Source organism: Panthera uncia (assembly GCF_023721935.1).
Source record: "Panthera uncia isolate 11264 chromosome B3 unlocalized genomic scaffold, Puncia_PCG_1.0 HiC_scaffold_1, whole genome shotgun sequence".
Lineage (NCBI taxonomy): Eukaryota > Metazoa > Chordata > Mammalia > Carnivora > Felidae > Panthera > Panthera uncia.
In genome coordinates, this window is record NW_026057582.1 from 135779109 (window position 1) to 135803262 (window position 24154).

General features: G+C 50.1%; 1 protein-coding gene across 1 annotated transcript in view; it reads right to left on the bottom strand.

Moving 5' to 3' along the window:
* NTRK3 (neurotrophic receptor tyrosine kinase 3) overlaps positions 1-24154 on the bottom strand; it is a 281699-nt gene that overhangs the window by 30835 nt on the left and 226710 nt on the right. Inside the window, exon 12 of the mRNA XM_049614067.1 lies at positions 21878-22066. Coding sequence (XP_049470024.1) covers positions 21878-22066 — 189 coding nt within the window. The remainder of the gene's footprint in view (positions 1-21877; positions 22067-24154) is intronic.

Genomic DNA, 24154 nt, shown 5'->3' on the forward strand with positions numbered 1-24154 from the left:
AAGAAAGAAAGAAAGAAAGAAAGAAAGAAAGAAAGAAAGAAAGAAAGGACTCAGATGTCAACTGACAGTAAGATGTATAAAGGAACTGTGATATATTCATACAATGTGATACAACACAGCCATGAGAATTGCAAGGCAATGTGGCCATCTTGTCCATTTTTCTCCATCACTTCATTGCTGTCTGGCCTGTTTCCCCACTACCAGTCACTTCTTGATCCTTGTAATCAATCTCATTCTTCTGCTCTGCTCCAGACTTCCAGGACCCAGCGCCTGATCTCTGTCTACTCCTTCCATCTCCAACACCACCCTCCTTCTGCAAACTCTCCCCACCTTTGCATGCGGGAGCCCTCTGCAACAGCCTGCCCAGTCTCCATTTTCCTCCTCTTCCCCTTCCTAATGCTTGGCCTGGCCCACGGCACTAGTTTAGAACTCTGTTCCTCTGTACGCCCTCTCGTTCCGTATCACTTCATTCCCAAGGCTACAACCACCACCTCAATGATGACTGAAGATATGAATATCCTGGGGAAAGGAGAAAAATTGATGTGAAGTAAATTGGTAGTTCTTTCTCCAAGCTTTTTAATATTTTTTCCTGAAGTAGAAGGAAAGGTTGAGAAGAATTAAAAACCATCCTTTTTTATTGTAAATGATGAATCACATGAAGATATTCACATATTGCTAACAGGTTTTATTCCTAAAAGCAATTTAATAAAGGTATTGAATAAAGAGAATTTTATTTTAAAAGATATACAACTGACTTTTGTCTACTAAAGGTCCGACAAACAGAAATTGCAAATGTAAGAGCAAAAAAAAAAAGTATTTTTTTACCCCCAGTGCTGCTGAATTTACACACACACACACACACACACACACACACACCAATGGGTTCATAGCAGTTATGTGAATCTGGCTCTCTAATTTTCAGTTCAAAGTTCTTGTCATCACACAGCACTGCCACCCTTACACTACCCAAGAAGGGGGAAAAAATCCATCTTTTTGACAAATGTTCTTTTTGTTCCTTTTTGGTCTACAGCTTGTTGGGGAATATTCCTGTCCTCCAATATTAGCTTGAAATGGTTTGGGATGAACAAGCATGGCACACAGGCCATAATAACCTGTCTCTTGCCACATACCTTATATCCCACTCATCCAGAACACGGCTCTATACCTTTGCATATGCTGTTCCCCAGCCTGCTTGGCCTCTCAATTCCTGCTGCCTATAATCCCTACTCGTTGGTAAGCATTCACTACCAAAAAACCCAGTCTCCAGTTTGCTTTTAAAAAATCAAAATAGAGAAGAATTTGAGAAATTTTAGCTGGGAACTAATTAGAATGTGGCGTACTCAAAATTCTAAGGATATACAAGATGCGTACATTTCCATATTGAATAGGAAGAGGTTACATGTATCTAAATTGAATATATTAAGGGACATTTGCTGTATTCATTTATTTTCAGAATCTTTGAAAACCAGAATCAAATTCTCGCTAATCTGCTATTTTCTGGCAGAGTCACCTTCTCAACCTTAGCAATGAGGTGAAGCTTGGGGGTTGGTTGGATCACGGTGGGGGTCAACTCTGAGAAGCCAGGACTGAAGATACACAGGTCCTAGCTGCCTACACATAGGCTGGTCACTGAATGACGTCAGCAAATGTGCCACTGACTCCACGTGGGGAGACATTTCCCACCACACGTTACTTTCAGAGGGGAAAGTGTGACTTGCAAATTATGTCAAACCACATCTGCAGGGCCAAGTAAACACTGCCTGGATGGCCTCATAGGGCAGGAGTGTTTCTGGGACATTTAAAATTCCTTCTTCAGGGGCACGACTGGGTGGCTCAAGTCGGTTGCGAGTCTGACTCTTGATCTCAGCTCGGGTCATGATCTCGTGGTTCATGAATTCAAGCCCCACGCTGGGCTCTGCACTGACAGCATGGAGCCTGCTTGGGATTCTCTGTTCCTCTTTCTCTGCGCCTCCCCCTCCCCGCTGGTGTATGCACGCACACGCACTCTCTCTCTCTCTCAAAATAAATAAACTTTACAAATAAAATAAAATAAAATTCCTTCTTCAGCGTAACTGAGGCAGACTATAAGGACAGTACTAACAGTCTGAAAGAATGTAGCCATTTCTCCCCAAAGGCAGGCAGCTGTTCCAAGTCCCTTGCACACATTCCTTCACGTAGTACACAGAAAGCCCTGACAAGGCAGGTCCTCCCGTTACTTCCACTTTACTAGGACACAGGGAGGCTCAGTGAGATCAGGCAGCAGCAAATCCAGGTTCCGGAGCCCAAGCCTACAGAGCTCTTCCCATGCCCAAGAGCCTCGGGGACCAGGAAGGGCATGGCACACGTCGTTCCTGGCAGAATTCCACATTCAGCTAGCTGACTCCCATCCTGCCATCTCCACATCAGCCACAAACCCCCAAGATGATGGGCCCCTGGAGGGACAGGGATAACCCAATGCAGCCCTTTTGACGGGGCTGCTAGGACATGGAGTGTGGAGTATGGGAGGCATTTTCACACCGCTTGAAACAAAAACCTTTACGCCTGGCATCTTTATTCCCAAATAGCATGCAAAGCTGACATCTTGACCCCCTCCCCAGCCTCTCCCCACACCTTGCTCGTATCCCATTTCTCGCCCTCAAAATACTCTGACCCAACCTCTGACAAAATCCCCCATTTAGAGGAGCCAGGGACAGCACAGGAGTCACAGAGGGGTGAGGTTAAGGGGTGTAGATGAGGGCCTCTTGTTTATGTGATGACTGCCCCCAAAAAAGCGTTTTTACACATTCATATCAAAGCAGCCACATCAAAACGACCTATTTGTTTACTCAGCTGTCCTCAGAGAACCCAATGTAGTATCTAGAGCTTAGTAGGTGCTCAATAAATGTTTACTGAATTAACAGCAAATTTTAAGTACCACCAACTATTGTCCTGAAACACAGCTCCACTTCTTCAAATATTTCAAACTGAGAGGGGAAGGGGGGGCGGCTACCAGTGTCTTAACACACTGCCTCTCATTCTCTGGTGTTTATCAGAATCGCCTGGAGGGCCTATTAGAGCACAAAATCACTGAGCCTCACCCCCAGAGTTTTTGATTCAGTGGGTCTGGGATGGGGCCATCTCAAGAATTTGCATTTCTAACAAGTTTCCAGGTGATGCTGATGACACTGGTTTGGGGACCACATCTGGAGAATCACTGGCTTATAAGAACAACGGTCTTCTGAAATTCCACTGAAAACATATAGTGGCAGGACGCTGAAAAATCACGAACACCACCTTCCTTCGGGTCAGGATTTAAGCAGGTAATGGAAGGTGTGGAATGCAAACACAGGTCTCTACACCCAGTGTGCCATCAGCTAGTTTGCCGAGAAAATGCCTGAGATAAGGACCCACCCGCTGGCGACACAGTAACAGCCAGAAACAACGAAAAGAAAAACCTCAGTGTGCTGTTTGTCAACTGTAAACCACGTGAAGTCACTTAGAAGCTGAGATGTGGAGGGGGCACCTGGGTGGCTCAGTCGGTTAAGTGTCTGACTCTTGGTTTCAGCTCAGGTCATGATCTTACGGCTCGTGGGTTCGAGCCCCACACTGGGCTCCACACTGACAGTGCGGAGCCGGCTCAGGATTCTCTCTCCCCCTCTCTCTGCCCTTCCCTTGCTCGAGTTCTCTCTCTCTCTGTCTCTCTCCCTCAAAATACATAAATAAAAAAAAAAGAAGTTGAGACGTAGAAACGAACTCCCTTTGTGAGCTAATGCATTCAGTAACATAGAAACTATGTGGGAATCAGGTAGACGTCTAGCCACAAACTTGCCTCCTTTTTAATGCCACTAGGAACGCAGACAATCTTCAAAAAGACTCTGAGCCAAGTCCTTTTGCGGGAATAATTTTGGGTCCAAGATCTGAAGGTAAAACTATGAGCAAGGATCATACTGTAATTGCAATGGACTGGGTATAAAACCAGGGCCAGGGAAGACTTGATCTCGGGCTGCCACGGCAAAAAGACAGGTTCCCTCCAATGCTTCAGGAATGAACGCTTCCGGGATTCTGCCTTGCAGTACCTCTCCTGCAACATGGGAGCAGATTCCTCACGGGCACACGGTCTCCGATTGCTCTCCCTACCAGCTTCAGAGACTTTTCGGTTTTTTTTTGTTTTTTTGGGGTTTTTTTCAGAAGCAAAAGGCACTGGTCTATCTATGTTTAGAAACGCACACAACAAATCAAGAAATAAATTCATATATGGAAGGGCCCAAACGCTAGTCTCCAAATCCAGGCAAACTTCCATTTTTATAAGCCTCTGAAGACAATATAAATAAATCAGAAGTTGTCGAACCTGCTGGCAGCGATCGCTAAATCTCTCTCATTTTCTAAATAACATTTCTTGTGCTCTTTCTATTTTTTTTTTTTTTTATTTTATTTTTGGGACAGAGAGAGACAGAGCATGAACGGGGGAGGGTCAGAGAGAGAGGGAGACACAGAATCGGAAACAGGCTCCAGGCTCCGAGCCATCAGCCCAGAGCCTGACGCGGGGCTCGAACTCACGGACCGCGAGATCGTGACCTGGCTGAAGTCGGACGCTTAACCGACTGCGCCACCCAGGCGCCCCTCTTGTGCTCTTTCTAGAACGGGGGGCGGGGGGATGTCTTTCGGTGTCTGCTTGAAACTGTCCCTAAATTCAAAGAGAATCACCTACTTTGTTTTACCTTTTTTATTATAATGTCGATGGCGCCTTTACTTCTCAAGTCATTACCTATTTCTGAGAAACTGATAACAATGTCAAGCGTGGTAAATAAAGACTGGAACTATTTAAATGCAAATTCTATGAATAAATTCATAACTGTTGCTTCAATAACCTACACTGTGTAACACTGGCACGGGATCTGCTCCCTCCACGCAAGGGGCTCTTCTCCAGTCCCCCGTGACCGCCCATCCCTGTCCCTCCAAAGCCTGTCTCCGCTTCCAGCTACTGCCACCGTGGCCTGGAAGGTCCTTACCTTCCATCTCCACCTAAGTGCCCCTTGGCTTTAGAGAAAGCCGCAACCCTCTGTCGCCCATCACCCAAGCCTCTCCTCCCCTACTTTAAACAAGCTGGTGTTCTCTGTGCACACACCCAGCCCTCTAGCTGCAGGGCTCCTGTGACATGCATCTCTGAGACACGCTTCATGCCTGGATCACCAGGAACTATTAGGGGCCTCTCTCCCCAGCTGGAGTGTGGACTCCCTCACGTGGGGACGGTGCCAGCCACTCTGTTCCTCTCTCGGCCTCACTGCATCGACTCTGCAGCCAGTAGCTGCTCCATAATTAGGAGTTCTGTGTAAGACCCATCTTTTGTCCTCATTTTTTTCTCCCGCACTGTGTTTACACTGGAGCTGGCATTGTGATGGAGAACAAAGGAGTGCATTTTGATTGACTGATTGCCAGAGCTGTACATGGCACCGGTGTGAAAACAGCCCTGGCTGGACACACAGACACCAGCTGCATGATTTTTAATGATATGGAATAAAGGTCCATGGCACATTGCTAAATGAACAAATTCAGATTATAAAACCGAGTGCCAAATACGGTCTTGTCTTTGCATAATACAAGCTTATGTGTCGGCGTATGAATGTCCGCGTGTGTTATGTGTTCGTCCGTGTATCTCTGCAAAGAAAAAAGACTGGAAGGCAGGACACCAACATGTTCACGGCATTTATCCCTGGGTGCATGCAGTATGTGGGGCAGTTCTTATTTTCTTCTCCGAACTTTTCCGGAACTCCCCCCAAAATATTTACAATGAGTATATACTACTTGGAAGGAAAAATAAATATCAGGCTTTATTTTATTATTATTTTTTTTTTCCTAAGAGGCATACAGAGGTGAACCAGAGCTGTGAGTCATACATGAGCATCAACAAAGGATCAATTGCTAACACGGAATCCTGCGGTATTTGGTCAAGACATGCAGGGACAAGCCATGGGCAATTCTGCTTACGGGTCCGGAATTTAAATTTCCATCAGAACTGTCCCTGAGCATAGCACTACCCCTTCTTACGAACTCTCCCCTGGACCATTAAGAGTTGCAGCTATTTGGGTCACTTTGCTGAGACCAAAGGGGAGAAATGAGCTGACCTCCAGTTGGAGAGCTAAGCCACCCTCCATGCCAGCTCCCTCTGCAAATGGGCACAGCAGGGCACACCCGCTCCCAGGAGCCTCTCACTCAACGCCTCTGCCATCTACATTCCAACAATGTAAAATGACGGATACTTTTAATACAAGAGACCTGTCATTTATTTATTAGCTGGGGACAGGCACTGCAGCCGAGAAGGATGCATTATAAATCAACTCCTTTCTCAGCCATTAAAAATTAATACAGTTCATAATGTAGAACGTCAGTAATTTCTTTATTAGAGCAGAGTGTAATTTCTTTTTTCTTTTCTTCCAGGTTTTGTTTTTACTTCCTCCCGTCCCTGAGGATACCGTTTTTTCTAATGAGTGGCTGGGTATAAATTACCCCAGGGAAGGGTATAAGGAAACACAGTCTTTCAGATAGAGGTCAAAATGGAGGAGTAGCATTAGAAGCTCTCGGAAAAAAGACCGCTGACCAATTTCCCCTCAGAAATACAGTCTTACTGTGCCTTATGGAAGCTAAGCCATGACATCCGTCATTGGTTTCTGACCCAGCGTGCCCCAGAAATGGAAGGCCTTTTAGGTCCCCAATTGGTTAGAGGGAAAGGAGTAGATAAGGATGGTAATTATAGGCATGTTGGGAGGTCTCTGTATTATCTGCTGAGGGTTGCTTCCTTTTTCTATTGTCTGCAAATTAACCTGACAGTCACAAAAAGCAGCGAGGTATCAGAAGCCCAGCACCAGACCCTTTGGCTCCCCCATTAGACCCAGTCAAGGATGTCGGGTAGACCAGGTGATGCTGGAATATGCAGAGACGCTGAGTCTTTGAGAAGGCTTCCCTTCGCTTCCCCCAAGTCGTAGCTCCACGAAAAGCGAAAACTTGGAATCAGAGAAAGGGCAGGCAACAGTCTGTACTCCCTGATGTCAGAGGATGTCTAAGGGAGAATCCAGAAACTACATGTCTCCTCCGTCCATCCTAAGAACATGGAGAGGTTTGCAAATGGTTGGGTCAACCAAAGTGACCTTCTCAAGACCTCCGCCAAGGGGTGTGTATGTATGGGAAGGGGACCTTCCTGCGCATGCGCACACTGCCCTCCGGCCAGCTTCCTGGCTCCGGGGTGGGGCCTCGCCTTGGTGAAGAGCGTGGCGAACAGCATGGCGCCAGCGGAGGCCACCAGCATCGATGTCTCTGTCAAACCAGCCACGATTGAGTTAAAGCTCCTAAGTAACCAATCCCCACAAATCCCCAAGCACATATTTAAAATCTATTTTCAGAATTACACTGAGCATAATTCAACCAATCAATGAGCCATTAGGAGTTTAGTCCCAACACTTCTTCATTACCGGTGGCATTAGGGCCGCCCGACTCAGCAGAATCCAAAACGAAGAGTTGCTGCATCACCAGGAATTCTAGGTCTGGGCATGGATGGGAGCTAACACACACAGCACCTGGTGAGAGGCCCGGCTGGCCACAATCTGGGTGACAAATTAAGCTACACGGCCACCAGGGACAGGGTAAGAGGACGCTTGGCCGAAAACGAGGCCAACTTGGCTCTAAGGCCTGTGGTCCTCCTCCTTCCGTGCAGCCCACACACAACCTCCAGCACCCTTCTCCAGCGCCCATCTCTACCCCACTGAGAGGCCCGCCTTCCAGGCCAATGAGGCTCCAGATGGCCTCCCGGGGTAGGGATGAAGAAGGGGTTGCCTACACAGGAGCCATGGGAGTGCCAGAGGGGGACTGCCTTCTGCTGACTCCATGGTGGGCCCCATGGGCCACCCAAGCTAGCATCTGTCTGGGAATCTGCAAGACCATCCTCAGTCTCCCAGAAGGTGGGGTACAGGTGGAGGTCAGCTACCAGGAAGGGGAGGCAGCCCGGGCCAGGGCACAGGCACGTTCCTGAACCCCCAGGTGGGAACCCTGGCTCCACCACTGACCAGACAGCGACCTTGGGCAAGTACCACAGTTTCCTGATCTGCCAAGTGGGGGGTCGCAACACTTACGTACCAGGTAGGCTTCATGTAGAAAGACCTAATGAAGGGAAGAGCAGGTGGCAGGCTCTGTCATACCGTGGCTTTGTCATTTCCTAGCCACGAGACTACAGCAAATGTCTTACCTATCCTGTGCCTCACTTTTCTCAGCAACAGCACCTACCCCATAGTTTTTAAAAATTAAGCCCGTCTATTATATTTTTGCTGTTTTCTTTCTTTAAGTTTATTTATTTATTTTCAGAGACACAGAGAGAGCATGAGTGGGAGAGAGACAGAGAGAGAGGGAGACAGAGAATCCCAACAGGTTCCACACCATCAGCATGGAGCCCGACGTGGGGCTCCGTCTCACGAACCATGAGAGCATGACCTGAGCCGAAATTAAGAGTCGGATGCTTAACTGAGCCACCCAGGTGCCCCTATTTTGACTGTTTTCAGGTGCCTGAGAGCAAGTACTGTGCAGTGAAAGATTTTATTATTATTGTAAGGTACTTGCGATTCGGAGCCTGGTTAGTAATAGGCACTGACAGGTATTGAGGAGGTGTTGATTCTCTTCTCCTCACCAACCCCCTCCCTGCTTACCCTCTTTTCACCCCTGCCCCCACATTCTCCCCAGAAACCAAGCTCCCCAAGGATCACACAGCAGCTCCCAGGAGTTCACACAGCTTGCTCAACTGAGATCATCGCATCCAGCTGAAGCCACATGAAGGAATTTTTCCTTGCTCGGGCATGTAAGTATAGCCTTGCAAATCAGCGGGACCATTTACCCGACCAGAACAGCGATGACGACAACCACAAACTGCCAGCTTGCTCTCCCTAAAAGGAGAAAAATGGGGGGGGGGGGGTAAAACTGACACAGGATCACTTTTCCCATCCTCCTCCTACCACCTCTATCCCGAGAGGCTTCTGCTCACTCTGAGAAGAGCAGGACGGAAGCAGTTGGCAAGGCCGCACGACAAGGTGAGCACGATTTACCCTTGGCAAAGCACCGCAGGGACGGGCGTTGTCATTTCCAACGGCCACTCCTGGATTCTTCCTTGCTAACAGAACCCTGATTCTGTGCCAGTGTCCACTCCCCTCCAGGCAGCCCCGTGCCTCCGGAGAAGTATGTTCCATCCCCAAGCCCAAAGGAGAATCTGGATGAGCCTCAAGCGCGTGTGGTAATTCCGTTCTCTTGGTGGGGGACGGGTTTAGGAATACGACATCACTCCAGCTAATGAGACAGGAGGGAATGTCTCCTGGGGGCTTTGGGGAAAGGTCTTCTCAGTTTCAACAACACACAAGGGAAGACAATGCTGTGCTGCCCCGGGTCCATGTGCTTAGCGGTGATGCCTGAGGCTCCTGCAACCATTTTGTAACCATGAGGGGAGCCAGTCCGGTGGTAAAGCAAAACACAGAAAGACAAGAGGCAGGACAATCACAGAAAAGCAGAGCTGAAGTCCTAATGTGCCAGGAGCCTTCCCAAGCTATTTAGCGGAGCTAATGTGATGCTCAGTTTCCTTCTTGTGTTAAGCCCAGTGGGTCACGACTGTCTGGCACCTGCAGCCGAAAGGACCTCAACTGATACAATCAGTGCCCAAAACGTGAGATACGTGTGCAACTATGACAAGACCCACATACACGTACATGTGTGTCTGGAGGATGTATACGTTCCTCAAGAAAAGACTGAAGGGGCCTCATATTTCAAAAACGAAGTCACCTGAGCAGATGAGCATTACAGCCCTAGCTGTGGAGGGTACCCTACGGGCACAGACATACAAGTAACTCAGTGAGAGGCACTTGGGAAGGAACACGGGTAAAGCAGGGGGGTTCACGGGCACTGAAGTCTCATCCAAGTAACGTTTACTGACAAGGAGAGGCGTAAAACCAAGAGTAAAAACCAAACAAACGAAAGAATCCCGCTATGAGTCTCTTTCCCATCCCCCGTTCGGGCTCATGGTGTGTCGGTCTCATTAACCCAAAAGGAAATCGGCCTGAGCCCACTGCTCACCTACATCGATCATTTCCTGACAACCACGGTATTACGGTGTTAACTCCGAAGAGCATCTCGGTGGCTGCGGATCTGGGTGATAAAACGCTATTTCTTAGCGTCGGGGAAAAGAAGTCGTTGGAGGGAAGGATTCTTGTCTTTTGAGAAATATCATCAGGCTTTGAAAAATCTCTATTCTTAACACCACTGAGCTGGTTTCCCCCACCAGCATATTTGAATCAGGGGTTGTAACAACAGTTGTAAAAATACTGTTGTCAGGGAAAAGACGATCTGTGTATGTCACTTAGGCAAGATGACAGGACGCTTTCAAATTCTCATGCCACTTCATCTCGAAAAATACCAGCTCAGGTGGTCCTGTTTTCTCATCTCAAATTTAGAGATGCTGGATGCCTCTCCCAGAGTCCCACGGTGGCTGAGCAGGTAGGCTGGGACCAGGGTCTAGGACCAGCCCCCTACACACTCCTTTTACTTTCTTTTCTAATGAAAAATGACCCCCTAGAACCAGGGGTTCGGTTCACTCTCTCGGCTGGTTGAGACCTTGCCCTGGCCCACTTCGTGCCAAGAGCATCATACGCCCTTCTTGAAATAAAGAAGCACTTTGACCTTCCACACCATGGTTTGGAAACAGTGGCTTGGGAGGCTGACAGCCTGCAACTCATGCATTTCTCCTTAGGAACGGCTCCCTGAGATTTCAATCCTAAGTGGCAAGTCTGCCTGGAGACAGTGAAATGCAGGAAACAGGAATGCAGTGAAAATTTGGCCATGACCAGCATCGCCGGATCTGGGGGTTTAGGAAGAGTTAGAGGCACCTGCAAGAGCTTCTAGGCCGAGAACAACAGACAAAGACTCCCCTGATCCATTTGAATGAAGGGCGCTTAGCTCTCTGCCAGAAATCCTGAAGAATGCCACCACCCCAACTCTGGGCATTCCCATGGAACGCAGCCACTTCCTGTCCCTCCCAGAGGCTTGGGAAGAAATGTGACAGCACACATGCCAAACGGGTTCAGGCCCATCTGGGCACCCTGTCACATGAGTTACCACATCTGCCGGGGAGGCGAAAACAGAACCCCAAACCCCCAGAACAGCCCAGAATGCGATCCGCTGAACATCTGTGTCCACAAAGATGCTAACAGGCCTACCTCAAGAATCAGGCTCGGAGGCTCAATAAATCTGGCTAACGCCGCAGACCCAAGGCCCCTCTTGCAACGTTGCAATGACCTTCATCCTTGAAGGCTCCCAGAATGCCACAGTAAGAAAGTTATTGAATCCAGGTTTTCCTGAATGTACTTGACCACGGAACATCGTTTTTGAGAAATGCCTATTAGCACCTCTCAGAGCACATGGCATTCGAGGCAGCTGGGGAGAAGATGGAGGGCATTTGGCCTCTGGGCTTCTGGCTACGCCATGGGTGGCCAGTGCTTGGGTGTTCAGTCATTGAGCATGAAGAGTACAGCACAACGGGAACCTCCGGCCCCTTTGGCAATCTCCCATCAGGACTATGACTCATGTGCTCATTCAGAGGAAATGGAAATGACGACCATTTTCTCCTGGAAAAGGGCTTCTGGAAAGAGAATACTAATAGGGGCGACCACTAATGAATGATAGAGCTCCCTGCTGTCCCTAAACATGGGGGTGGGGAACTTTTTTCTCCTTTCCCACCTTTTAGCCTCTGCCCATAAGAGAGGAGTTTTTAGAGGCACCCAGGTGGCTCAGTCGGTTAAGTGTCCAACTTCGGCTCAGGTCATGACCTCGCGGTTCGTGAACTGGAGCCCCACGACAGGCTCTGTGTTGACAGCTGGGATCCTGGAGCCTGCTTCAGATTCTGTGCCTCCCCACTCTCTGCTCCTCCCCCACTCTCTCTCTCTCAAAAATAAACAAACACTAAAAAAGAGAAGTCTTAATCTCGTTGGAGACACCAGAAAGAACCCCCCCCCACCCTTCCCTCGACCTGTGCCCCTGGCTCCTACCTCGGAGAAGTGAGTGATGTATCTGACGGGTGAGATGAGCAGAGTCCATCATCCACCATCTGGTTTCTCTTCTGAGCAGGGCTCACACAGAAACGGGAGACTCTCCCTGCACGTGTGGTTTTCTAGAGGGTTGCTGAGCTCCTGGCTTGCAAAAGGTGAGGCAGGCAATAACACCCCCCCACACCCGCTGCCCCCATGCAACTAGATGAACATCCGCTGCTCAGACCCAACTCCTGTGTGCGCATCCTGAATTCAGGATTTGGGAGAGGCACCAAGAAGCCCACTTTGGCTTTTTATTTTTAAGTCCAAGCAATTTTCTTCAGTCCAGCAATAAAGCCCGACTTTTGATTCCTCTCTGATCCCTGTGTGTGTGTTTTCGGCTGGTTCTGAATTATCACCCTGATACACCTCAGAACAGACTGGATGCCAGAATCCAGTGGGAGGGGAAGAGAGAAATGTATCTCTGGCTAGTCTTGGGCTGGAGAGGATCTCCAGAGGGGGCTTAATCCTCCCACTCCTTGAAGACAAGACCGAGGACAGGCCAGGGGGACAAGTAGTCCCTCTGCGGCTAGGGCTCTGAGGGAAGCCAAGGACTCACTCTACAGTGTCCTTACTTTTAACTGTGGGGAGTGACTCCCCCCCAGGCCCGGGGGCAGTGATGCCCCTCCAGGCTGGGGGGTCTTCCCCTTCTTTGCTTAGCCACCTTGAAGCACGTGCTTCTCCCCCCAAGTACTTTTTTAAAGCCAATTACTGTGTATTTACAGTGAGTACAATTATACCTAATTACTTAATTAGCATGACTGCATGCAGCTACTAACTTTGAGTATGTGATTATCGCACGGAAGCACAGAACAGATGAGGTCATGATATCCAACAGGAAGGCAGGTTGTCTTGGCTCAGGAAGATGGAGGGAAGTCTGTCTCTTTGGGCTAGTTGGTTACGGCCCCAAAGTGTGTGCTCACGAATGTCTACGGTTTTCATGTAATTGAGGGGAAATGGATAGTCTTCCCGGGACAGGGAAAAACAAAGACCAAATGTCATGCTTAGTTTATGCCTAGATCTGGGGGTCCTGGGAGTCGGCGACCAACAGAGGTTAATCTCTAGGGGCTAGGACCCTCAGGACAAGTATGCGGGCCCAGGACATAACTGCCTTGACTCCCAAGATAACCCATTCTGGCATCATCTAGCTCTTTCCAGAAAGAAAGGCAACTGGTAATGTGCCAGAGCCATCTTTTCCTCCAGCAATGTTGGGATCACCAAACCGAGCATTGCAGGATCCTCAGGGGTCAGCTACTTAGTCTAGTTGTATTTGAAAACAGGCTTAAAGAAGAACCAGAGGGAAACAATCCTAATCTACGTTCACTTAAAATGTCCTCTGAAAGACTCCCTGGCGAGCAAAGCCTGGAGACAGCCCATCACTGAAAAAAGGCTAAGGCAAAATGTCGGTATTACCTTCACCAACCTCTGATCCAAGCTGTACATGTAGTTGGCCCATCAAGATCCACCCAGCAGAATAAAGGAGGAGATGCCTCCCCCCACCCCCCTCCACCCACATCGGTCCTATTTCTCTCCGTGTCACGTCTAGCCGAGCCGGCCTTCTAAATCAGCCACAGGGAGCAAATGGCAGACCCTGGTATGCCAGCTTCCTCTTCCCAGCTGCAATCCCAGAGGAGGAGCTCACAGCCCAGCCCTGTAACCAGATCCCCTTCCTTCCATCAGGCAAGTCCATCAGAACTTCAGCTAGAGAAAAACCTAGAAAGCCTTACTCTGCAGTAGCAGCTGCCGCTGCCGCCACTTCTGCTACTCGTTTTGGGGGGGGGGGGGGGGCAGCCTCCCAGACAAAGGAGCCCATTTTCCATATTTCATCTGCAAGTCCATTATGCTGAGCTAAGTGGCTGGGAACAAACACCCATCATTACCCAGCACTAAGCGATGTTTGTTAGTACAGAAGGTGACAGAAATCTGTATCATGCCAACGCACTATTAATACTGCATTATATGCACAGGCTCTGGGCTCCCCACCACAGCTGGGAAACTGGCTTCGGCAGCTCCCCTTCCAGAAGAGGCACGCTCCGTGGCCGACTGGCCCAGGAGAGGAGGAGGAGACGAGCCACTCGCTCACTCCCGAGCGAGTTCCAGCTGAAAGGGCACAGGCCTAGAGGCTCCCGCTTTGGTTATCTGTGTGCAAGTCATTGTCTTGTAGGCCGACTGGGTTAGGGGGGATGCCCTGAGGCCAGCACCCCCAAGCAGCTGCAATGTAGCCAAAGAGGTGTTAGGAAGGGCAGGTCCTCCACTCCACCCCAGGGCCCAATGTAGGGTTACCTGCCACTTAGTAAGAGCCCAGTGAAGGTCTGCTCAGCGGCCAGGGAATGAAGGAGAAGAGAGAGTTTGAGGGAGCCAAAAGAGATGGGTTTCGACAGCCTCATGAGAACGAGAAGCTATGAAGAAGACCCCGGGACAGAACTGCCAGGTCAGCTGGGGAGGGTGTGTGGCATACGTAGGGAAACAGGAAGAGGTGACCAGCCAGGAGGGGCTGACACTTAAGTGCACACCTATGGTTCCAAGCACAGACACTGGTGTAGAAAACAGAACCGGTACAGGAGGCCCAGGAATCCAGAGCCAGCTTGACAATGACACATGGGGAAAGAGAAGGCATCAGCAAGGCTTCAAGGAAACCAAAACAGAAAAGGAGTCAGAGGCCGGAAAGGTGAAGGCCACCAGGGGCTGGGCTTGGCCCCATGGTAAACACCCCAGTCAGCAAACCGAGGGGCCGGTTTTGCAGTGAACGTGGTGCCTGGCCTCTGACCAGTGACAAGTCAGGTGTGAAGCATGCTCACTATTAGTCTATGTGAGCATCCAGTAAAAAGTATACAATCAGCAGTTGCTGGTACAGCTTAGAGCACAAGAGAAGGTGCATCATACACACATGTGTATACACATACACACTCTCCAGAAAGCACACTAAGAAGGCAGGTGCGTACTATCCCAGGAGATCCTCGGGTAGGAGCTGATTGGCGGAGGCCAGTCTAATACAAAATGAAAAGAACCAGACTCGGTGAAGCCACTTTGAAAAAGCCAATTTGGCAGTCTCTTACAAAGCTAAACATACTCTCCCCAAACAATCCAGAAAACACACACACCTAGGTGTTCGCTCAAAGGGGTTAAAAACTTACGTCTGTGCAAAACCTGCTCACAAGTGTACATAGGAGCTTTACTCATAATTGCCCAAAACAGGAAGCCACCAAGATGTCTGCCGTGGACTGAGTGGGTCCCTCCAACAAGAGATATGTTGACATCTTAATCCCCAGCACCTTGGAATGTGACCTATTTTGGAAAGAGGGTCACTACACATGTAATCAGTTAAGTCAAGATGAAGTCATACTGGAGTGGGGGGGGGGGGGCACTCAGCCACTAGGCCCGGTGTATGCAGAAGGCAGCCATGTGAGGCTGGACACACAGAGGGGGTGCCATGAGAGGACAGAGGACTGGAGAGTTGTGTAGTTGCAAGGGACACAGGCAATGCCGCCAGAAGCTAGGAAGAGGTGAGGAAGGGTTCCCCTACGGGTTTCAGAGGGAGCATGGCCCACTGACCTCCTGTGTTAGACTTCTCGCCTCTTGAACCTCAAGAGAGTAAATTTCTATTGTTTGAACCCACCCAGTTGGCGATACTTTGTCACAGCAGCCCTGGAAAATTAATACAATGTCCTCCGATGGGTGAAGGGATAGGAAACTGCGGTACATCCATTCGATGGAGCCTTAGTCGGGATAAGAAGAAATAAGCTATCAAGCCACGAAAAAACTTGGAAGGGAAGAACCAAAAACGCACGTCACTAAGTGAAAGAGGCCCATCGGAAAAGCCAACACACGGTAGGATTCCAACTATATGACACCCGGAGAGGGCAAGACTGTAGAGACGTGGCTGCCAGAGGGTGGAGAAGGGAGGTGGACAGGTGGGCTGTAGGGGACCTTTCAGGGCAGTGAAACTGTTCTGTGTTGACACTGCTCTGTCACAACACGCACAGTGAATGCTTTCATAAACCATGGACTTTAGTTGGTAATATGTCAGTACTGGCACATCAATGGTAACGAATGCACCACGCTAACACAAGATGGCAAGAACAGGGAAAACCGGGGGCAGGCGTGTGAGGGAGTGAGTGGAAACTCTCTGTACTTCCTGCTTAATTCTTCTGTGAACCCGAAACTGCTCTAAAAACAAAAAGTAAATAAATAAACACAAATGGACTCAACCCCAGGGCCAAGTATTGCCTTATCCGAAGGCAACCACGATGCCCTGGGGACTTGATTCTGTGAACAAGGGTAAGTGCCGATCGCCAGACCAAGGCTGACCCGGCCGCATGACCACAGGAAGCTTCAGCCAAGGTCCTCCCGGGAATCCCATCCCTCAAGAGCCCATCCACAGTGCTATCCTGATCCAGGAAAGGGGGAGCAAAGTGAGCCTCCGTAAAACAATAAAACTGTCCTCCTTCCTCCTCAGCCAGCTGTGGTGAGTGCAGGAGGTACAGAGTAAATGCCTGTGGATCACTGCAGTCCTTGGCAATGAGGCTGGATGGGAAATGGGAGGGACGCTGGTGTCTGCAGGCCTGGGTTTTAATCTCAGCCCCTCCCCCAAGAGCCACGTGATCTACAAGTCATTCAAGCTCACTGAGCCTCAGTTCTTTTATCTGTAGAATGGGGACAGCAGCCTCTTCCTCAGAGAGGGAGTGCAAGATCGCCTGAACAAAAGATGTACGATGCCACCCCAACGTCTGGTCCAGAGGAGGATGCTGACGCAGACCAATGACCTTTCCCTTTGTGTCTAGAAAGTCTGGGCCGTGAGGATACACTCACCAGGCGTCCTCAACACACACTGGTTGGTTCCTCCTTTGCCTCTAGTCCCACACTGTATCTTCAATAGATAATGGAGAATTATGACACAAAGGAGCTACTTCTTGGAACACATTCAAAGTCAGGTTTGGGAAACAGAGCACACATTTTTGAGAAGCGACAGGATGATCTAAGATTTGATTCAAAGTCATTCAAGACTAGTGTGCGGCATTTACTCTAAGCCAGGGGTTCCCAGGGGGGAAGGGTCACTTTGCCATCGCCTGGGCCTAGGAAGAGGTTGGAAATGAGCCAGATGCTGAATGATGAATAGGGGTGCAGAAAGGAAGGAAGGGGTAGTGTGGGGGCCGAGTGAGGAGGGGAGATGGGCATTTCAAGCAGGAATTACACTAAAGCAGCAGGTGTGGGATTGGTGTTCTAGAAGGAAGCCACCAGGGGTAAAGGCCGGTGAAGCACCAGGCAGAAAGGTGGAAGGTGGGCTCCACGAGTGGCCCCGAGGGAGCAGGGGGTGCCGTTTGCCACGTGGAGATCAGCTATAGTTGGCAGCAAGTTCCTGAGGGTAGGGACCACGCGTGTCCCGTTCCCCACTGTTTCCAGAGCCTCAAAGGAGGCCTGCCACAACCCTCAATAAATACAGTTTGAACGGATGAAAGGGAGAAAAATCAGCCCAATGACAGTGACTCGGAGGAAGACAAAGACAACACAAAAGGGTGCGGTCCAGTTTTGCAAAGAGATCAAGGATGGCCAAGTCAGGGTTCCTGGACAAGCGGAGAGGGAAATGGAGCTGCAGGGCAGGGACCTTAAGGAGGTTCGGGGGTGAGTGGAAGGTGAGCAAACAGACACTCTCTGCAGGGGAGGAGAGGGGAGAGGACGGCTGGCCGGGGTGGGGCGGAGTCCCTGGCGAGATCAGAGGGATGGAGAGGTGGGGCAGGCTGACTCTGGGAAGGTAACAAGCAAGACAGAGACACCCTGTGAATAAGGCAGGTGCCCTGACCTGGGGACAGAGCAAGGGAGGGCGGGAAGGCGGGCACAGGTTGGCTCCCCAAACGGCCTCTACTCTCCCAAGCAAGAGGCGACGGTCTTCTGAAAATGGGTTTTGGAGAAGGGGATGAACAGAGAACTCCAGGGCTTTATGCAGGGCCAAGGTGCCTTCCAGCTGGCCCGCGGAAAGAGCCAACCCGTGACTCCTCAGGCAGCAGCCGGATCCAGCCCCAGCATCTGCAGGACAGACTGCAGCCAAGGGCTGTCGCGAGGGTGACCAAGGTAACCGAGGGCTCCACGTCGCTACAAACACCACCACACCTCCCCCCGCTGGCCCATCTAGACCGGCCCCGCAGTTTCTAGTTCTGTAGGATCTAGCCCCCCATCGGCTGTGTAACAAGGAGGCCTGTATCCATTCCTTGATATTTTCGAGAACCAGGGGGGCTGTAAATAAACAATGAGGGGGCCTCATTAGGCTTCAGATTCCATACCTACTCCCGAGGAGGAGCTTTTTCATTCAGTTCTTTCAGAGTCCCTGGAAAGGCTGAATAAATTGAGAATAAAGACAATGCTGAGCACGGAGTGCTTGCTGGGAACACAGGCAAGCATCTGATAAGGGAAGGTATGAGGCGATCCCCAAACGTCCCTGCAGCCCTGACAGGCTAGGAAAACTGCCAGGGACCAGACTGAAAGACAGATAGAGGGAAAGGAGGGGACGGGAGAAGCATCCTGACCTCTCTGGTCAAAAAGGTCCCACCATTTATGGTAAACACATGTTGCGGAAAGAAAGGTGCTTCTGTGCGACATCCATCACTGGGAAACCGGGGGAAACAGTGTCTCAAGGCAGGTGTACGAGTCCCTGCAATCTCTCCCCACGTTGCACATCTCCCATGGGACGTGGGAGGGAATCGATGGGAGAGCCCCCAGGAGATGATAGGAGATCTTTTCCTCCCTTAATACGCTGTGCCTTGCCATTCTCCTTCCCCGAAAGGAGTGACCCCAGCCCCGTCTGCAGAGTCACGAATGTTCTCTGCTTCTTGATGTGCCAAGGCACATGTGGTTTTAATTATTTATGACAGTGTCTCACCGCACATGGAGATGTGCCGCGGAGTCACTTTTCTCAACCGATAAAGCCTTTGTCATCAGAGACCTGCTGCCTCTTGGCTGGCAAATCTCAGCTGAGAGGCGGGCCGGGCACTGCCTCTCCCCGTCAGTGTGAATCAGCCGGGACTCACAGAGGCGGGGCTAGCCAAGTCCCATTACGAGGCTCCTGCGCACCCCTTGTTGTTGCCATCCATGTTTTCCGAGAACAGTTGGGAGCCATCCGCGGTCTACCGACAGGACAAAATATGCCGCTTCCCCGAAAAGGACACTTCCCTTAGTATTGGAGGGTTTTAACAACCCGAAGGCAGCTTGTGATTTCCTTCACTGGAGGTATGGCTTGTTCCCTTATTCCTTCCAGTCTTCATCCATAAACCTGCTTCCCCTCCACCTCCACTGACCCCTTCTTGTTTACAGGGACGTACTGCCTGGATCCTTCAACAGTCCGCTTTGAATCACAAATGCAGAGATTAGGAAGGAAGGCTTTTCCTCTACACCATTTCATACTGCGATAGCTCCTTGGCTGGGACTGGATCCCCATATCAAAGGACACTCCGATCCCATAGCTCTCTCCACGGCTTGCACTTAATCTGATGGCCCAGGGGAAACCTCCTTCCCACGTGCCAGATGCATCCCCACCCGGCAGTCGTCCTGGGAAGCTGGTATCAGGAGCTCACGCGACCCAGAGATTAGAACGCCAGGAGCCCAGAAATTCCACCCTCGTTATTCATGGATTTCGGATTTACAAAGTCGCCCACTTGCTAAAATGTAAGCGTCACCCCAAAACCCATACTCTTGGGCGCTTTTATGGTCATTCGTAAACAGGCAAGCAGTGGCGAGAAATCCGAGTCACCCGACGTGCACATTTCCACGTGACGTGCTACCTTCTTATTTCAGCTCTCCTACTGTAAATGAGCGTCCCTTCTGTAGTCCCTTTAGTGCCATTTTCTGCATGTGTGCTTTTTGTGGGTGATTTCACTGGATACAATGGCCCCAAGCATAGCACTGACTTTCTAACATTCCAATGAGCAAGAAGGCTGTGGTGTGTGTGCCTTACGGAAGCAACAGGTGTGTTAGGTAAGATCCGGGTGCTAGAAAAGCGTCCTTCAGGCATGAGTCATAGTGCTGCTGACTCTAAGTTCAATGCTAATGAACCAGGGATATCTATTAAATAGGCGTCTTTAGACAGAAGCACACATAAAACAGGTTATGTATTGATTAGTTGATAAAAACGCTGTGACCAGATGCTCACAGGAACCTAACCCTGGATGTCTCCTAGGAGCAAGGGCTCAGCAGCCGCTAATTCAGTGTTCATGGTGACTCTGTTGGAACATAGCTACTGTAAATAACGAGAATCAATTGTGTATTCAATACAGCAAGGCCTAAGTTCTGTTCAAATGCTAGCATGGCTCTGAAAAGCTCACAGCGTCAACTCTAGACCTGGCTTGGACTCCATGCTACCACCCCAGAAAGCCTTTCCTTCCAGCCACACTCAGGCCAGTCCAAGATGAACCTGACCAGAGGCAAGACCTTTAGCCAGAGCAGAACCATTCTTAGCACTGTGTTCCCCCACTATTTGTCTGACACACAGGTATTTTTCTTCCCTTGCCCTGGTCCGGAACCCAGATATCCTTCCTCTGACACTGACGGGGGTGGGCGTCCGATAAACACAGAGACCAATTCTGGAGGACACCCAAGGTTGGAAGGCACATGATGATCTCATTCTGACTCGAGCCCAGAACCTCCCACTGTGGTAATCCTCTCTCTAAAAATTGGAACCAGAAAAACAGAAGCAAAGGTCAGTGAGACAGCTGAATGCCCACTCTGCCGTAGGACGGACCAGCGGGAGCAGCAAGAGTTCCGTGAGCTACAGTGTGGCCCGAGTACAGCTCTTGGAAGAGCAAGACTCGAGGTGCCTCTTCCGTGGCCAAACCCTGAGCCCCGCGGACAGAAGAAGAGAACCTACGGCACAAGCCTGGGGACGGGGAAGGGAACTCGCAGCCTCCCCGTATCTCAGTTTTCCTGTCGGAAGATGAGGCCTTACCATAACCCAGTCTTTCCATCCCTTCCAGCTCTCAGGCAATCTCCAGGGGCCTCTGCTGTCTCTCCTGAACTAGCCGACCATTTCTTGAGGGCAGGAGCAGGGGAGGCTATGCGTTGGGGTTGCCAGCCCTACACTGACCGTGGGACACGGGGAAGGGAAGAACTGCTGGCTGGAAGGTCCAAGCCACGGAGGCTCCGGAAGCTGGGAGAGGCCCTGGGAGCTGGGAGAGGCCCTAGCAGAACTCAGCAGGAACACAAAGAGAGGGGCTGGAACCAACAGCAAGTAAGAAACGAGGAGGAAACAGGTGCCCTGAGTCCTCTGATCGGAATGAGACATCTTGCAGAGGGAGGTGAGGTGTCCAAGTGCTGGGACCAGGATCAGATGCTCAGAAAGTGCGCACTTCGGGGCACTGGAGGGGCAGCTAGAGAGATGTTTCCATTCAAAAGGTGCCCACCACCCTTCATTCCCTTGCCCTCTCATGGAGGAGGCTGGGGTGGAGGGTCTGATAGCCTCAGGGGCTGTTGTCTGGACAGAGTCAGGTTACACTTCCTAAATGCAGAGGCCAGGTCTGTAGAGAAGACCAGCCTGGTCTTTGCCCCCTGCCTTACTGGGAGCACCTCTCCATGTGGGGCTGGGGCTCCTGCTTCTGGGCTACTTCTCATCCTGAGCCCCCTCTGCCCCAACGGAGACCCCCTGATGAGGCTATTTTTTTCAAGTTTTGAGACAAACAGGGAGGGTCTCTTAGAGAGTGGGAGGTTAGCAGGTGGCAGGTCACCTCGGAAGGTTCCAGAACCCCAGCTAGGTGGTCTGTTGCCATGCCCCTCTCCTGCCCTCCCCAGAAGGGACAACATTCTACTCCAGTACTCACACGTGTCTGGCTTGTGGCAGTTGTGTCCCTGACGGAAGTACTGGGGGTTCTCAATGACCGGGATCCGGGTCATACCGATGACCACCGTGTCTGGCCCAGCGTCCAACGATGAGGGTGTGGTGATGCCATGGTTGATGTGGTGCAGCGGGCTGGCTGAGTCCTCCTCGCCGCTGATGACAGCCACGGGGCCTGCACACACCAAGAGAGACACAGGACTCTGATGAGGTCATGTCTGGCCAATGCCTGGCCCTGCCCACAGACCCTTTCATGATTTTGGCCACCACATTTCCATAAGAGTAAAATCCACTGCAAGAGTATTCCCCAAACGCTCTGGAGTCTGCATTCAAAGAACCACCTCTGCATTCTCTTTCTTGAGAGAAACATCCACCCTATCACACACCATGGAAACAGCTGCAAAATAAGAGTGTATCAAAGTGACTAGGACATGAATTATTTGTACTTCCTCCAAATCCAAATTAGTTCAAAATAATGCAAATTTTACATGAGTTTTTGGCTTATGTAGGAACAATGGGCTGAAAAATTTTTTTTTACACAGCAGGAACTTGCACCCTGCTCCTCCTCCCTTCAGGAGCTTCAAAAACTATTTTTTAATTTTTTTCATGTTTTGTTATTTATTTTTGAGAAAGAGACAGACTGTGAGAAGGGCAGAGGCAGAGAGAGAGGGAGACAGAATCTGAAGCAGGCTCCAGGCTCTGAGCTGTCAGCACAGAGCCCGATGCAGGGCTCGAACTCATGAACCGCGAGATCATGACCTGAGCCGAAGTCGGACACTTAACTGACTGAGCCACCCAGGTGCCCCAGGAGCTTTAAAAACTATTGATGCTGGGTCCCACCTCCAGATTTTGATTCAGTTGGTCAGGGGACAGACCTGGGCATCAAGATCTAAAGAGCTTCTGTGTGAGTCCCTGGCACGGCCAGGATCTGGAGCCTCTACTTAGAGCCTTGGAGGCTGAGAGCCTTTCCAGAGTGGCCCTTGGAATCCTACAGGAACGTATGTAGCTTTCGCTGGACTCTATCACCTCTACCTCTCTCAGTCCACGGGGAAATAAGCCCGGTATGAGCCCAGAGGGAGCCTGAGCCAGTTTTCAAAGGGACAGTAATTTGTCTGCATCACTGATAGCCTTCAGGCAACTGGGTCAGTATCCCACTCTTGAAGGATCCACCCTGCCCCAGTGGCTTCAAGGAACATCATTCGTGTCTTCACCAACCCCGACTCCACAATTTTCTAACCCAAAGAAGAAACCCAGTAAGTCGGGTTATTTACAGAGATAATTATTGCCGCCATCTTGGCAGAGCAATGGTTCTGTCTGGTGGTGAGGTTCTCCCATACATACAAACAGAACCCGGGTAAAGTGCATTAGCTGTGACTGTGGCTTCATACAACTAGTGTTTGAAATGGCTGCTTTGCAAGACACGTGGTCCCAAGACAAAGTGCCTGCTGTGATTTGGTTTTGCGACTTGAACAATATTTCCACGGCAGAAATCCATTACATCTACTGAAGTTTATGGGGAGAATATTTCCCATCAAATAGAGAGGGGAAGCACCAATGAGGCAGAACTAAAAGGGAGACTAGTAAATGCAAGCTGGGGACCCTGAATTCTACTCTGTCGGCACAGACAGGCTTATTCCAATCCATGACAAATGCCTGATGGTGTTTGGAGACCGTGTGGAAAAGCAGCAATGAGTGGCGATAATCACTTGCCCTGCAACCAGAGAGGCCAGTGCCTGAAAACACCTTGTAAACTTTGAAAAACTTCATCGTGATTCTAATTCATCAGTGAAAGCAGAGCACGGGTTTTTACCACTCCTCCCACCCCAAATGTCTCTAAAATATTAAAAAAAAAGAAAGAAGAAAGAAAAATTAAAGAAATATTTGTACACAAAGAGCAAGAAGAGGGGAGATGAGAAGAAATAAGATATTTCAGTGTTTTGGAAGATGCAATGTAAAATGAGGAAAGCTCGCTTACAGGGGCTGCAGGGGGAATATTTACGGAAGCTCAGCTCTGCGGGGTGGCCTAGTACTTGAAGGGACAGGGTCGCCCAGAAGGCTGGGGTAAGGCTCAGGGCTGGAACAAGGTACCCAGGCCATCACCGTGCTCCCAGTCTAGTGGTTTCTTCCTGGAGAAAATTAACTGGAAGGGCTCCGGGGAAGGACTGGCCCCCTTCTTCTTGCTCCTAGAAGACAGAAACCAAGAATGACCATGCCTGCCATCTACCCTACTCCTAGTCTCTTCTGTAGGAGATTCAGGGGATGC